General features: G+C 37.3%; 1 protein-coding gene across 1 annotated transcript; it reads right to left on the reverse strand.

The window, feature by feature from the left end:
- Positions 1-415: 415 nt before the first annotated feature.
- LOC144300641 (lipoxygenase homology domain-containing protein 1-like) lies at positions 416-15,658 on the reverse strand. Its single transcript, XM_077876928.1, has 3 exons — positions 15,577-15,658; positions 6,130-6,211; positions 416-1,076 (listed from the first exon to the last, which is right to left on the reverse strand). The coding sequence occupies exons 1-3, from the start codon at positions 15,599-15,601 to the stop codon at positions 932-934; spliced, it is 252 nt and encodes an 83-aa protein (XP_077733054.1). The 5' UTR covers positions 15,602-15,658; the 3' UTR covers positions 416-931.
- Between the last annotated feature and the right edge of the window lie 216 nt (positions 15,659-15,874).

Raw genomic sequence — 15,874 nt, forward strand, 5'->3', positions numbered from 1 at the left:
CCCTTCCAAGTCTCAGCTCTTCATCTGCAAAATGTGATGATACTATCCATTTCACAGTGGGAGAACTGATTCAAACACAGATATTAAAAACAAAAACAAAAAAACACAGATCTCTTTGATATCAAAGCCAGGCCGTGGCCTCATCTAGGCTGGCAGATGGGTTTTACCTCAATGTGCCAATTTGAAGGTTTAGAAGAAGCTGCTTGTGGCACTGAGTGGAAAGTATTTGAGGCTAATTTAAGGAAACGACAAATGGACAGATGTCTGCCTCCATATGTGTCCCCTCCACAGTGCTCGGTGGCTGTCCACCACAGCCCCAGTGACCAAGGTGACAAGAATTGGCGTGAAATGCAGTAAGAATGTGATTTAACCCAATCTGGTTTTTTCTTTTTTACATTTTATTCTTTATATTACCACCAATACTAAGAGAGACATACCATTATCTAAGAATAAGACTTCTACTTTAAAACTAACATATGTTGTCTAACAGTGTTTTACAGTAATCAAATGTTATGTACCTCTTCAGTTACCTTCTACTAAAGCCACCTAAACATTTCAGTAAACAGTAGGTGTCAGATTTGCTAAAAAGTAATGAGAAGTAGAAACAATATTTATTTTTTTTAATTCCAGTGTAGTTAACATACAGTGCTATATTAGTTTCAGGTTGTACAACATAGTGATTCAACAGTTCTATACATTTTTCAATGCTCATCATAAGTGTACTCTTAATCCCCTTCACCTATTTCACCCATATGAAGAAAAAAGGTATGTACCTATCCCAGCCATCATAGACTAATCTCTGTCAGTTGTTGACTGATTCTTCTCCCAACTTTTGAAGTTGTCAAAAGCAATGGATGAGTCCAGTAGATGTGACCCTTCCCAGGTGTTTGCTTCAGTATGAGGGAAGGACAAACACACTATCTCCATCAGATCAATAGCCTTCTGAAAGCACAAGGAAAGACAGACCCATGTGGGCCCCATCAGGAGGCCACTGATTCAGTCTCTCCTGCATGTAGCTACTTTCCGCAAACAATTCTCGTTCAGTCCTGCCATCATTTTGGTACTCATCTAGCCATCTGCCATGGGAAGAGGGAAAATAATTAATATGAGAGAGAATTTAAAGAAGGCATGTTACTTAAAACTGAAAATAAAATACAGAAAGGAATTAAAGAGGCCTTCAGGGAGAAGCACAGAGATTTTTAACAGCATTTAAGATGTCATGCTACACCAAATGATCTTTACAAGTGCGACTTTGGCAAACCTTTGTCCTTCTATACTTTAGCTGCAAGGTTACATTGATTCATCCTAAAATGCTGGATTTTAGGAATTCCTTTGGTAACATGGCAAATATTCTAATATATCATAAAGTCAGTAAAAATTTCTCATTTGGGGTTTTCTTAGTGGAAGCCTTTATTTCTCTCCTTCTGTGTGACTGGTAGATGTATACAGTGCCCCACACCTGAGATTCTAGAATGCCATCCTTCAAGAGAAATATAATATCAGCCATGCATATAAAGACAGTAAAAAATAAAAAGGTGAAATTAATTTTAATATTTTTCATCTTAATAAATTTATAAAAGATGTGAATGTTTGTTTCCTCCACCCCTGGCTCAAATTCATATGTCAAAATTTTCTGGGAGGTGTTTCACATCATGAGGTCCCTGCTGAATGAAATTAATGCTTTTATAAAAGAGGCTCCAGAGAGATCCGTTGCTTCTTCCACCACATGAGAACACAGCAAGCTTGTAGAGTGCCTTTGTCAGGACCCAACCCTGCTGGCACCCTGATCTTGGGCTTCCAGCCTCTAGAACTGTAAGAAAGAAATCTCTGTTGTTTATAAGCCACCTAGCCTATGGCATTTTGCTATCGCAGCCTGAACAGACTAAGACAATTACATTCATATTCATTCCACATCTTTGATATCTGCTATGTAGCTTATACCTACACCACATCTCAGATGGGACTAGGCGCAGTCCAGGAGTTCAGTAGACATGTGGCTGGTGGCTCCCACATGACACAGTGCAATTCTAGAGTTACACTCATCTCCATCTGAATGCTGATTCCACTGATCACAGTTAGGTAAGAAACTTCATCTCTGTGTTCCCCATCTTCCTCATCTGTAAACCACAAGTATCACAGAGCCTCCTGGAGGTCACCTGTGAGGATCACATGAGCTACATGTGAAACTCTGGCTCCTATCATCCCATGATAGCAGTACACTACATGCTAGTGATGGGCACTCCTTGATTTTCTCCCAGCCAAGCAGAAGATGCTTTGTTTGCCTTTTTATTCCACAATAAAGTAAGCAATTTCCTCTCCAGAGACCTTTTCTTTTCTCATAAGTAGAAGGGGACTTGAGTCTAAATGGCTAAGTTAAGCTGTGAAAATTTAGCAAAACCTGTGTCTTCTAAACACTTCAAATCTCAGTAGAATTTCCAACAAATCAGTTTTATAGTGAACTCAGTAATTTGCACAGGGACTTTCTCCTTAGCGGATAATGCATAAAATCCCGGTGATAAAATGGGAACAGTAGATTGATAGATAGGAAATTAAAATTCCCAAAAGTGTCCAAGGGATCAAGAGACCTGACTAATTCATCTATAACTTATGCATATCATTTAATCTCTTTAGGTGATATTTTTCTGATTTGTCAGTGAGGTGCGAGATTAAATGTTGTTATGGTTTCTTCACCTTTAAGGGAATGTTAGCAACAAGATGTCCCTCTTTTCTTAATCATGTAACCCAAGGCCGTAAGAGAGAATAAACAAGGGAAAGTCTGTTAATACTCTTATGGTTCAGTTGATGATAACAGTGCAGTGGTATCTCTGTCTGCAGTATTTAATATGATGCTTCATGCAGTAAAATGTTTAACACTTTTCATTTGTATCATTTTGTTCCTTACAAATCCAATTCCCAAAGATTGTAATTATTCTAAAATGTTGGCAAGCCCTAAACAAAGAAGGCACCTCTATCTTAACATCTTCTACTCCTTTGCATTGCCAATAACATTAATTTCAGCTCTTAAGAGAATATGACTATTATCACCTGTTCAGGATGATTCTTCATTTTTAAAATGTGACACATTTATAATTTTTAAAATGTGACACATTCATAAAAATAAAAATATTTTATTTGTTCCTTATGTTATTCTATAGGATCACAGTATACTGAGAAATAAAACTATGTTGTATAATATTAAATGTAACTTCATATGATATAAAATATCTAGATGTGATATACAACCAAATGTTGTATATATGCTGGCCAATAGAATAGCCACTAACCATCTGTGGTTATTGAATGCTTGAAATATGGCTAGCGGGATCCCTGGGTGGCGCAGCAGTTTGGCGCCTGCCTTTGGCCCAGGGCGCGATCCTGGAGACCCGGGATCGAATCCCACATCAGGCTCCCGGTGCATGGAGCCTGCATCTCCCTCTGCCTGTGTCTCTGCCTCTCTCTTTCTCTCTGTGTGTGACTATCATAAATAATAAAAAAAAATAATAGACATGTGGCTAGTATGAGCCAGGAACTGATTTTTTTATTTAATTTAATTTAAATTAATTTACATGTATTATCTCTATGTAGCTAGTGGCTCCCATATTGGGCTGCGTATAACTACATGTTTTTTTTTCTTTTAATGTTGGCCTTTTTTTATTTAAGATTTTATTTATTTATTCATGAGAGACACAGAGAGAGAGAGGCAAAGGCACGGGCAGAGGGAGAAACAGGTTCCCTGTGAGGAGCCTGTTGCAGGACTCCATCCCGGACACGGGATCATGCCCTGAGCCAAAGGCAGACGCTCAACCACTAAGCCACCCAGGCCTCCCATAACTAGATGCTTAAAAATAAAAGTTAGTGGGATGCTTGGGTGGTGCAATCGGTTAAGCGTCCAAGTCTTGGTTTTGGCTCAGGTTGTGATCCCAGGGTCCTGAAATTGAGCTTTGTGTCGGGGCTCTGCACTCAGCATAAAAGTCTGCTAAAGTTTCTCTCTCCCTCTCTCTCTACTCCCTCCCCGCCCTGCTCTCTCTCTCCCTGTCTCTATTTCTCTCTCTCTCAAATAAGCAACTAAATCTCTAAAAAATAAAGTTAGTAAATTATTTGGAGACTTCTAATTATTCAACATGTGATCTAGAAATAAAAGTAAGCTTTTCTGCTTTATTTGCATGTATAGCATTGTATCTAAAAAATTCTTTAATTCAAAATTGCTTCTATGACAATAATGTTTATCTTCAGGGAGCTTCCAATAATTGTGAAACACTTTTGCAGTTACTTTGTGTATACTGTGTGCAGTTTTCAAAAAACCCTGCCAAATAGGTGTTATTATTGCTATTTTACATAAGAATAAACTGAGACTCATAGTGCTAGTCAGTAAAGGAACTGGAATTCAAACCCAGTTCTGAAGAACTTCAATCATTGCCCTTTTCATTCTCCATTAATAAAAATAAAAAAAAAATTCTTGCAAAAATAAAAATATAGAGTCTCTCTCCAGAGCTTGAATGTTACACAATGGAAACAAATACTATGATGCATGTGCATTTTAAATGGACGTTTATTAAGAAAACAAACAGAATATCAGAGAAGTGTTAAACATTTTGTTCATACAGAATGCAACTCCTTATTAAGTTTCAAAAGAATCGATATTTCCTAGAATCCACTATTGTAAGGTAAAATCCACTCAGTCAGCCGACATGTTTCTCTATGTGTCTGAAAGAGTATACAACACTTTAGGAGACAGTGATGCCAAAACATCTGCTAAACTCAGAGCACACCCAGCTTTCTGGCTTCATTTAGTACCACATCTCTCTTGCCTTGTTCTAGCATTAAGTGGGAGCTCCTTCAAGACAAGGGTGCTTCATTTTTTATCTCTATATGTCCACAATTTGGCATAGGGCCCAACACCTGGGAGGCATGCAATGCTTTTGCATGCATAAATAAATGAACAAATGAATAAACACAATGCATGAGTTCTTTAGGTTTAAGGAATGTGCAATCACATACACATCCACCTTGGCACCTGGGCTCTTACATAGGTAAGACATGGCTCCAAGAACATTAATGTTCATTCTCACATGGGTACCCACTGATTTCTTTCAGGCCAGGACCATATCACTGGATCTCTTTATCTACTCCATTTCTTTTTTTTTTTTTTTTTTAAGATTTTGTTTATTTATTCATGAGAGACACAGAGAGAGAGAGAGAGAGAGAGGCAGAGACAGGCAGAGGGAGAAGCAGGCTCCATGCAGGGAGCCCCATGTGGGACTCAATCCCGGGTCTCCAGGATCAGGCCCTGGGCTGAAGGCGGCGCTAAACCGCTGAGCTACCTGGGCTGCCCTCTACTCCATTTCTTGAAAAGACAGGTGGTCAGTTACTATTTATACAATGACCAAATGAATGAATTAGTATATTCTATTGACCAACTAATAACAGAGGGAAATCAGTTTGTAATTTCTATCCATAATGTACTTTGTTTTAGGATGTATTGGATATTCTGTTCATAAGAACCTTTAAAAAAAGTAAGTAGATGTGATTTAAACATCTGAAAACTGTGATTTAAATTCTGAAAACTGAGGATCAGAAAATGTAAGTGATACACCTATAAATGGCCCAGGAGTTACAGAGCTGCCTTTGCAATTTGATTCTCCTAATTTATATTCTACCTACACCACATTAGAATAATGCTTTCGAGTTCACAGCTCACATACATAACTTCATTTAATTTTAAATGAGTCTGATGAGCTAGGAGGAACAGGTATTATTCCCATTTTACATACAAGGGAATTGAATGTCTGGGAAGTTGACAGTAGCACCCATGTTTGCAGAACTAGCAGGAGCACGTAAGTATTTGAGAAACACGTTGAGAACCAGTTTTCTAAATCCTTATCCAGATTTCTTCCCATTTCGGCATGGTTATTCCAGAAGAGAAAAATATTAAATAGTACAAATAAAAAGAGAATTGCTAGTGCTATAAGGAACAGCTCGCTGAGGCCTTCAGCTTTGGTATTAAATAAAGGGGTGATGTGAATAGACAGATGGGTGGCATTGGGGGTGGGACTGGCTGATGATGTGGCTGAAATGAACTGGACAGAGGGGAGCATAATTCTGCATATGAGGAATTAAGTAACAGCATACCGGTTGCATGGAAACAGCACCTCTTGATTGCCATCTTCCTCTTCAGACTTAACAACAATACTCTCAAGAAACCACCCATTACCTGTTTAAATGTACAAAGGAGATCACTTTGATTCTTTAGCATAAAACATGCTACTATTGTGATTTTATTCATAGACTCTCCAAATGTTCAAAATTTGGGGAAAAAAACATGCACTTTCAAAATATACCAGGAAAGAAATGAAAGTGTGAGTGAGCAACCCAATTATTCAGAGTAGCAGAAGCAGAGGAAAAGAAGATTCCTCTCAGGATTACACACTCTCTAAATTATTTTCTAAGTATTTAAGGGCCAAGAACAAAAAGAAATAAATTCAGATAAATGCATCTCAGAGCATTATTTATAGAAGGTCGATATATTTACACCATGATGTACAATCACAATAATTATCACTCTTAATGGTGAAAATCTAGAAGATATCACTTATTACTGCATTTGTCAAAGCAATTAAATAAAGAGAAAAGAGAAACAAAGGAAGGAGAATGAAAAGCACTAAGTGTTGGGAAAGAAGAAATGGAACAGTCATCATTCATGTATAATGTGACTTTCTAAATTAAGAACCCCAAGAAGCTTCAGAAGATGAGATGAGAAAAAAATGATTACATAATAAATATGTAAAAATCTATTACATTTCTATTGACCAGAAAAGAAGTGTTAAGAAGCATAGTTCAACAAAAGCTATCATGTTGAGTTGCTATAAAAATTAAAAAATGTAAGGGTAAATCTAAAAACAGATGCAGTATAATTTATAGAAAAACTATTGGGGCACCAGGGTAGCTCAGTTGGTTAAGCATCCAACTCGATTTTAGCTCAGGTCATGATTTCATGGATCTCATTGGTAGTGGGATTAAGCCTGTCCTTGGTCTCCATGCTCAGCAGGGAATTGCTTGGGATTCTCTCTCTCACTCTCACTCTGACGCCCCCCCCCAAACTCTGGCACTCTCTCTCTCTCTCTCAAATAAATATTTTTTAAAAAAGAAAAAGAAAAAATCTAAATTAAGCATAACAGCAAAGAATACATAAAGAACTATTCCATATTCCTAGAGTGAAGATTATAGAGGTGTCAGTTTCTTTCAAACTAATCTAAAGCTTGAGTATAATTAAATCAAATACATCATAAGGTTTTACAAGAAAACTGACAAGCAAATGATAAAACCTATATGGATGTGTGAAGCCCAATAATATCCCAGGCACTCCTGAATTAGAGTAAGGTAGGTGAATCATCCTTCCAATCACCAACATTTATTATAAATCTATACTAATTAAGACAATACAGAATTGGTGCTGGCACAGATAAACTGACTGATGGAACCAGAGAAAGGATTCAGAATTGACCTGAATATTGACACAAACTTATTCTGGATAGTCTGTGCTTTGTTCTCAGTGCAGAAGTATATGTAGGACTGCTCACTGGGAACACCATCTTCATCAATGAAGAAAATTATGACTGTTCACTTGTTAAACGTTTTTGCCAAAATATAAAAAAACTCCTTTACTGTTGGTTATAAATGTATAGGAAAATGAAAAAAAACCACTAATATTTAGTACACGGTAATTCAAAAACATTAGAAATAGTGAGAATTAAAAGGTATATTTCTTTGTTAAAAAAAATAAACTGAGTGGGAAAAATCAGAGAGGGTGACAAAACATGAGAGACTCCTAACTCTGAGAAATGAACATGGGGTAGTGGAAGGGGAGGTGGGTGGGGAGATGGAGTGACTGGGTGACAGGCACTGAGGGGGGCACTTGATGGGATGAGCACTAGGTGTTATATGTTGGCAAATCGAACTCCAATAAAAAAATACGCAAAAAGAAACTTATCAAGAATAATCTGAATGGTGCTTGCCTTCCTTCTCTCAATATATTACTTACAATTAAGAGCAAGCATCTTTTCGACTCCAAATAGCCAAAGGAATATTGAAAAAGAAAACCAAAGCTGGTGGCATCACAATTCCAGACTTCAAGCTATACTACAAAGCTGTGATCATAAAGACAGTATGGCACTGGCATTAAACAGAAATATAGATCAATAGACAAGAATAGAGAACCCAGAAATAGACCCTCGACTCTGTGGTCAACTAATCTTCAAAAAAGTGGGAAAGAATATCCATTGGAAAAAAGTCTCTTCAACAAATGACGATGGAAAAATTGGACAGTCACATGCAGAAGAATGAAACTGGACCATTTTCTTAAACCATACCAAAAACAAAAAACACTCAAAATGATTGAAAGACCTAAATGTGATACAGAAATCAATCAAAATCCTAGGGAAGAACACAGGCAGCAGCAGCAACTTCTTGCTAGACACATCTCCAAAGACAAGGGAAACAAAGGTAAAAATGAACTATTGGGGTTTCATCAAGATAAAAAGCTTTTGCACAGCAAAGGAAACAGTCAACAAAAGCAAAAGACAACCGACAGAATGGGAGAAGATATTTTCAAATGTTTAATCAGATAAAGGACTAGCTTCCAAAATCTATAAAGAACATATCAGTCTTAATACCCAAAGAACAAATAATCCAGTCAAGAAATGGGCAGAAGACATGACCAGGCATTTCTTCAAAGAAGACCTACAAATGGCCAACAGACACATGAAAAAATGTTCCATATCACTTGGCATCAGAGAAATATAAATCAAAACCACATTGGGATACCACCTCACACTGGTTAGAATGGCTAATATTAGCAAGACAGGAAACAACAAATGTTGCCAAAGATGTGGAGAAAGGGGAATGGGAATCTTCTTACACTGTTGGTGGGAATGCACACTGGTGCAGCCACTATGGAAAAGAATATGGATGTTCCTCAAAAAGTTGAAAATAGAGCTACTCTATGACCTAGCAATTTCACTACAGGGTATTTATTGCAAGGATACAAATGTAGTGATCTGAAGGGGGACCTACCCTCCAATGTTTAGAGCAGCAATGTCCACAGTAGCCAAACTATGGAAAGAGCCCAGATGTCCAGCAATGGATGAATGGATAAAGAAGATGTGGCATACAGCCAGCAAAAAAATGAAATCATGCCATTTCAACAATATGGATAGAGCCAGAGGGTATTATACTAAGTGAAATAAGTCAATAAGAGAAAGACAGTTACCATTCATATGTGGAATTTAAGAAACAAAACAGGGGATCGTAGGGGAAGGGAGGGAAAAATAAAACAAGACAAAATCAGAGGGGGAGAAAAATCATGAGAGACTCTTATGAGAGGGACATGGGGGGGATGGGATAACTAGGGGATGGGCATTAGGGAGGGCACGAGATGTAATGAGAACTGGGTATTATATAAGACTCATGAATCACTGACCTCTTCCTCTGAAACTAACAATACACTAAGTGTTAACTGAATTTAAATTTAAAAAAAAATTAAAAAATAAACTGAAAAATAAAAATAAAAAAATAGCAAGCATCTTTTCTATGCCCTTGCAAATTCTCTAATTTTTTCTAAGCTTCCATCAGCTTTCTGCTTTTACCCTCTGTGCTTCCAATGTCCTAAACCATCCCTTAGAGTTCCTTTAATGTGAAGTTTTTAGCAACATCACTTCCTCCGGGACATGTTCATCCTTTTCTGTCACCCTTATTCATGATTGTAAGTTCCCTTCACTGATTTCCTTTAGCTGTTTATCTAAAGTCTCTCAAATGGTGACAGTACCAACATTACCACAATCAGATATTTCTTCTATACCTAAATCCATCTATGTTTGATTTCAACTTCCATCCAGCATTATCACTTTTATTTCTTTGATATGCTTGTATCTTTGAATTGTACATTTTTGTAAAATGTCATATGGATTTATCACTGACAGACAAGGAGTCAATACAACTATAAGCTTTGCTGTCTGTGCCTAAATTGCATAACAGACTGTGAAAAACATAAAGTGACTGGTCACTGATCAGGATGCACACCTGTAATGTACGTAGTGATTTGTGGACTGAGGACCTGGCAATGAAGTTTGCACTTTATGCAATTACAGTTAATATGTCACAATAACTGAACTTTGGACCATGTTGTTGAGGGACTTGTGTTATTTAAATAATTGTCACTGAGGCACCTGGATGGCTCAGTTGGTTAAGCATCTCCCTTTGCCTCAGGTCATGATCCCAGGACCCTGGGATCAAGCCCCACATCAGGTTCCCTGCTCAGTAGGGAGCCTTCTTCTCCTCTGCTCATCACCCCACTCATGCTCTTCCTCTCTCTTGCTTGCTCTTTCTTGCTCCCTCAATCTCTTTCTCAATAAATAAAATCCTTAAAAATAAATAAATAAATCATTGTCACTAAAATTTGTACATATGGAAACCATGCAAGTTAAGAACTGCCCTATATCTGACAAAAGTTACTTTGTAGAGTACACAGGAGAAGATGGAGTAGATGATAAATCATGATATTACAACTAGTTATCCATGTGGGAAAAAGTGGATTACATCCTTATGTTATACCCAGAAATCAAATATCTAGATTCTAAAGACTTGTGTTTGCCTGCTTGCTTGCTTTCTCTTCTCTTTCTCTTTGTCTTCTCTTTCTCTGTCTCTTTCTCTTTCTCTTTCTCTTTCTCGTTCTCTTTCTCTCCTCTCCTCTCCTCTCTTCTTCTTTCTTTCTATCCAATACCCCCAGGGGTAGAGAAGCTTTCTTAAGATATAAAATTGGATCATTAGAAAAAATATCGCATGGTTAAATTGAAAGACATTAAAATTAGGAATTTCAGTTTATCAAAAAATATACCACACTGCACAAGATTTTGTGGTAGTAACTTCTAGTTGCTGTCCCCTTCTTCAGTCACTGTGATACTAGAGCCACATTTCCCAGATGGCTTTGCAGCTAGAGATAACTGTATGACTAATTTCTCAGTAATGGGATTTAACCAGAAGTAGTGTGGGGAGTTTCTACCTCACTTGCTTGAAAGATATTGTTGCCAGGGATTTTCTCTCTTTTTTATATTCTGTGACCAGCGCTGACCCCTCAGAGGAGGAAGAGGCCTAGGAGATGGTATAATAACAAGATGAAAGGACCCTAGTTCCCCAGTGACTGGCTAGAGCAGACCCATCATAACTACTCACTTTGGAACTGTTACCTCAGTGAGAGACAAGCTTCTATCTTTTAAAAACCCTTTTTGAGTATTTTTCATTAGAGATACTTTACCTTTACCATAAATATTATAGATAAGAACATGTATTTCCACAGAAAAGGAAATTCAATAGACAAAAAGAAACCAAAAAAAATAAAAAATAAAAAAAGAAAGCTTCTTAGGAAATAGGGAAATGGGAAATGCACATTAAGACCACACTGAGATGCCATATTATATTACAAAATTAAGTGTCCCAGGTGTTTGTGAGACTGTGACACAAGAGAAATTCTTTTTTTTAAAAAAATGATTTTATTTATTTATTCATGAGTGACATAGAAAGAGAAGCAGAGACATAGGCAGAGGGAGAAGCAGGCTTCCTGGGGGAGCCTGATGCGGAACTCGATCCCAGGACCCTGGGATCACAACCTGAGCCAAAGGCAGATGCTCAACCACTGAGCCACCCAGGTGCCCCTAGAAATTCTTAATACACCACAGATAAAACTTAGTAATGTCACCATTTTATGAAGCTGAATAGAATCCATAGTTTTCGCCTAGCATTTAAGTTCTATGGATTTACTCAGGAGCAGGATTTCTCAGCCTCAGCACTACTGAGATGTTTGTTGGGCCTGATGATTCTTTGTTAGGGGGGGCTCTTCTGTGCATTATAGTTTGGTTGGCAGCATCCCAGGGCTGTACCCACCAGATATAGGTAGCATCTCCTTCCCAGTGTGACAACCAAAACAAATCTCCAGACATTGCCAAATGTCCCCAGGGAAGGTATAATCACCTCCATCTGGGAACTAACACCCTGGAGTAACTTGTTTCCATGAAACAGGGGACACACACAAGAAAGAAGGTTCATTTCAATCTGTGACAGCCAGACTGGAAACAGCACAATCACCCATTAAGAGATGAATAAATTCATTATGTGTAATCATGCAATAGAATATTACAGTCATGAAAAAATTATCTATAGCACCACACAAAAAAGTGAATGAATCTTAGAAACACAATCTTGAGTGAAAAAAGAAATCAAGTCATGTAAGACTCCATGTAACATGCCATGGTTTTTACAAAGCACAAAAACTATCAAAAGTATTTTCAAGAAAGCCTACATAATTAATAGAGCCTCCTTTTTAAAAAAATGCCAGGATAATAATACCAAGAAATTATAAAGAAAAAACTTAGGAGGAGGGAATGGGTGCAGTGAATACAGGTAGGAGCACTAGTACCAACAATGTTCTAGGCTTAACTTGTAAGGTGGGTTATCAAATTTATATAATACACATTTTGAAAAGAAAAGAAAGGCAAACATGGCCTAGATACCCTATCATAGTATTTTTTTCTTTTAATGAAAATAGTTTGCAGAATATAGGAAGGATAGTTTAAATAATTTAAAAAGAACGTTGAGGTAATTACAGGCATACCTCATTTTATCCTGCCTTTTATTGCACTTCACGGATACTGCAATTTTTACAAATTGAGGATTTGTGGCAACCTTGCACAAAGCAAGTCTATCTGCACCATTTTCCCAACAGCATTTGCTCACCTCATGTCACCTTTTGGTAATTCCTGCAATATTTTAAACTTTTCATGATTATAATATTTGTTATGGTGATCTGTGATCAGCAACTACTACTTAGTGCAAGTTCAAATGATGGTTTGTATTTTTTAATTAAGGTAAATACATGGTTTCCTTAGACATAATGCTATTGCACACGTAAGAGATTACAGGGTAGTGTAAACAGAACTTTCATATGCATTGGGAAACCAAAAACTTCATTTGACTCACTGTATTGCAATATTTCCTTTATTGCAGAGGTCTGAAATGGAATCCACAATACCTAGGATGTATGCCTGTCCTTTCAACTTCCTGAAATTGAATTTCAAGTAGTCTTATCCCATTAGTCAGAGAAAACTGTTAAGATTTCCAAGTATCACACCCAAACCTAGCTCTTACCACAAGCCTACCACATTTTCATCTTTTCTCAGAGAATTTCATGTTCTTCTGAACTCTGCTATGTACCCATGCCATATGTCCAACGGCACTCCAAGGGTCACTTTCAGACAATGAACCATATTTTATGACATTCGCTTATTTCATATGTGTCTGCCCCCACTTGGCCCTGCCTGTGAGGGCAGGGACCACCCGCATCTTTTTCACATTTGAATGCCCAGCCTCTGGCAAAGTTCCTGGCACAGAGCAGCCCCTTAGCAAAGAACTCTTATATCAGAAAGCAGTGCTTGTTAATTAATGACTGTTTTGAGGACCACATGAATCAGATTCCCTTAAACTGCTTACATATACATATTACATGTGTAATGTATATTAAAATATATTATAAAATATATTTTTAAAGCATATTTCTAATAACTCAGTATCTACTGGATCAGAATCTCTGGGGTGGGCCAAGGAGTCTATTTTGTTTGTTTTAAGACACTCAGATAATTCCTGAACATCCTGAAGTTTTGCAAAATTTGCTAAAATGGTAGGGCTTTCCTGAAGTTTTCTTTATTCTATTTGAGATTAGATATCTACAGATACAACTACATTCAAGTCTAAAAATATAATGTGGCAAGTAGCCTCTCTTTTTACAAATGTGATGGGGGGGGGGGGAAGCCTTGAGGATTTAGCTGAAATCATTCCCATACTGCATAGGTTTTGTTAATCAATGCATTGGGAAAAAATGATATTCAGCAGTTTGTTGCATCCTCAGCCCAAAGCATTTTTCTATGTGAGTAATTTAGGTCCTTCAAAATATTTAAAATTACAATGTTTCTTTCCTTTTACCTTCTGTCATTTTTATTCTTTGTATCAACCAGCCTTGGTAATGACAGGGCAGCCTTCACATGTCCCACTTGCCCCCTGATTCTGCTTCCTTTTACCTGCAACAGTCCCCTGTGATTGCTGTGCTATGACTCTTGTTTCTATACTCCCTTGACACTGGCCCTTTCAGTATTCAGGGCTTCCTTCGCTCATGTCCAAGAGGAGTCTCAAAATAATTTTCTGAAACGACAGCCTGGTGAAGCCAGGGATTTCTGCTAACTGCTCTGTTCTGACCCATGCCCCAATCTCCAGTTTCACCTCTCATTAGCTGTTCTGCAAATCCCTGAGCTGTTTGCAGCAGAGATTTGGCATTAAGTCAAGATGATGCCAGTTTCCATCCATCATGAAAATAATGCAAAAATCATATCCCTCTGTAGCGACACTGTGTAGAGAAGGCAGCATGTGTCTTTCTATTTAATTTCTTATTTCTCTCTCTTTCTAGTAATTTGCCGTTTATGACCCTCAACTCATTTTACCACATATCCATTCTTTCCATACACCACTACCTTCCCTTTTCTTCTTCCTGTTGGTTCACATCCAGAATAAACATCCTTCTTTCTTGCAAAGGCCATTTTAAACTCTCCTCATTCCTTTTCAAGGATTTTACTCAAAATCATTTCACTGATTTAAATCCACTCATTCAATAAATGGTCAATAACTAAACTTCCAGACTATTAAGCACTATACTAGGAAAGAGAGCAAAGGTAAATAAAATATAATACCAGACTTCAAAAACTCAAAATCAAGCAGAAGGTAAAAAAAGAGTATAGAAGTAAATGTAATAAATGGTTTTGGTACATTGATCTGTTACAATATGCAGCTGTATTCTAGCAGTAAAGAATATAGGTTCTAGAGACAAGCATATAAGTTTGAAAAAATGGCTCTATAGGAGATAGTGAAGTAGAGTTGAAGGTCTTGGTTAAAGGGTTAAAGGCAGGCAGTAAAGGAGGAATCAAAAATGATTCTCAAATTGCTGGTTTGCCAAAGAGTATGCGTTGGGGGACCCAGGAGAAACACATCTGCAGGAAACATGATAGATGCAATTGTGAACACTGCCTAATAGGTGTGGAAATTTTATGTATAGGCACACATGCATGTGCACACACACACACACACACACAAACCAATTAAACTTTTGTCTTCGTAGGAAATTAAACCTAACCAGCCAAAACTTCACCTAACTATAATTTATTAAAGGAAAATTATTTTCAATGGCTCAATCAGTTAAGTATCCAACTCTTAATTTTGGTTTTGGGTCAGGTCGTGATCTCAGTGTCTTGAGACAGCCCCATATCCAGCTCTGCGCTCAGCAGGGAGTCTGCTTGAGATTCACTGTCCCTCTCCCTTAGTCCCTCCTACGTCTGTCTAAAATTAATTAATTAATTAATTAAATTTCTTAAAAATTATTTTCTCATCTCAATTTTACATGACCTGTACATTTATCTCCTTTCACCTGCCTTTTATGCTACATTTAATAAATTTTCAAAACAGATTTCTTACTAAGAAAGCACATCTTACCTGGACCTGTCCCATCATGACTCATCAGAACTTTCTTCAATTTTCCAAGAGATACCACTTCGATGGAAAAATATCAACCTGTACAATAATGAAAATAAACTGAATGACCATTAGGATATTTCTTTTCTCTAGGAAAAAGTAGCATTATTACTACTATATTAAGTTCATCACTATATTGCCATGTATTGCTAAATTATTATTACTATACTATAAAAATTTTCCACTTACTATTTTATATGCAGTCCTACACTGTGCCTTGTGAGACAAATACAAGCAAGTAACCTAATTTTTGCCCTCC

The sequence above is a fragment of the Canis aureus genome, chromosome 28 (assembly GCF_053574225.1).
Source record: "Canis aureus isolate CA01 chromosome 28, VMU_Caureus_v.1.0, whole genome shotgun sequence".
Taxonomy (NCBI): Eukaryota; Metazoa; Chordata; class Mammalia; order Carnivora; family Canidae; genus Canis; species Canis aureus.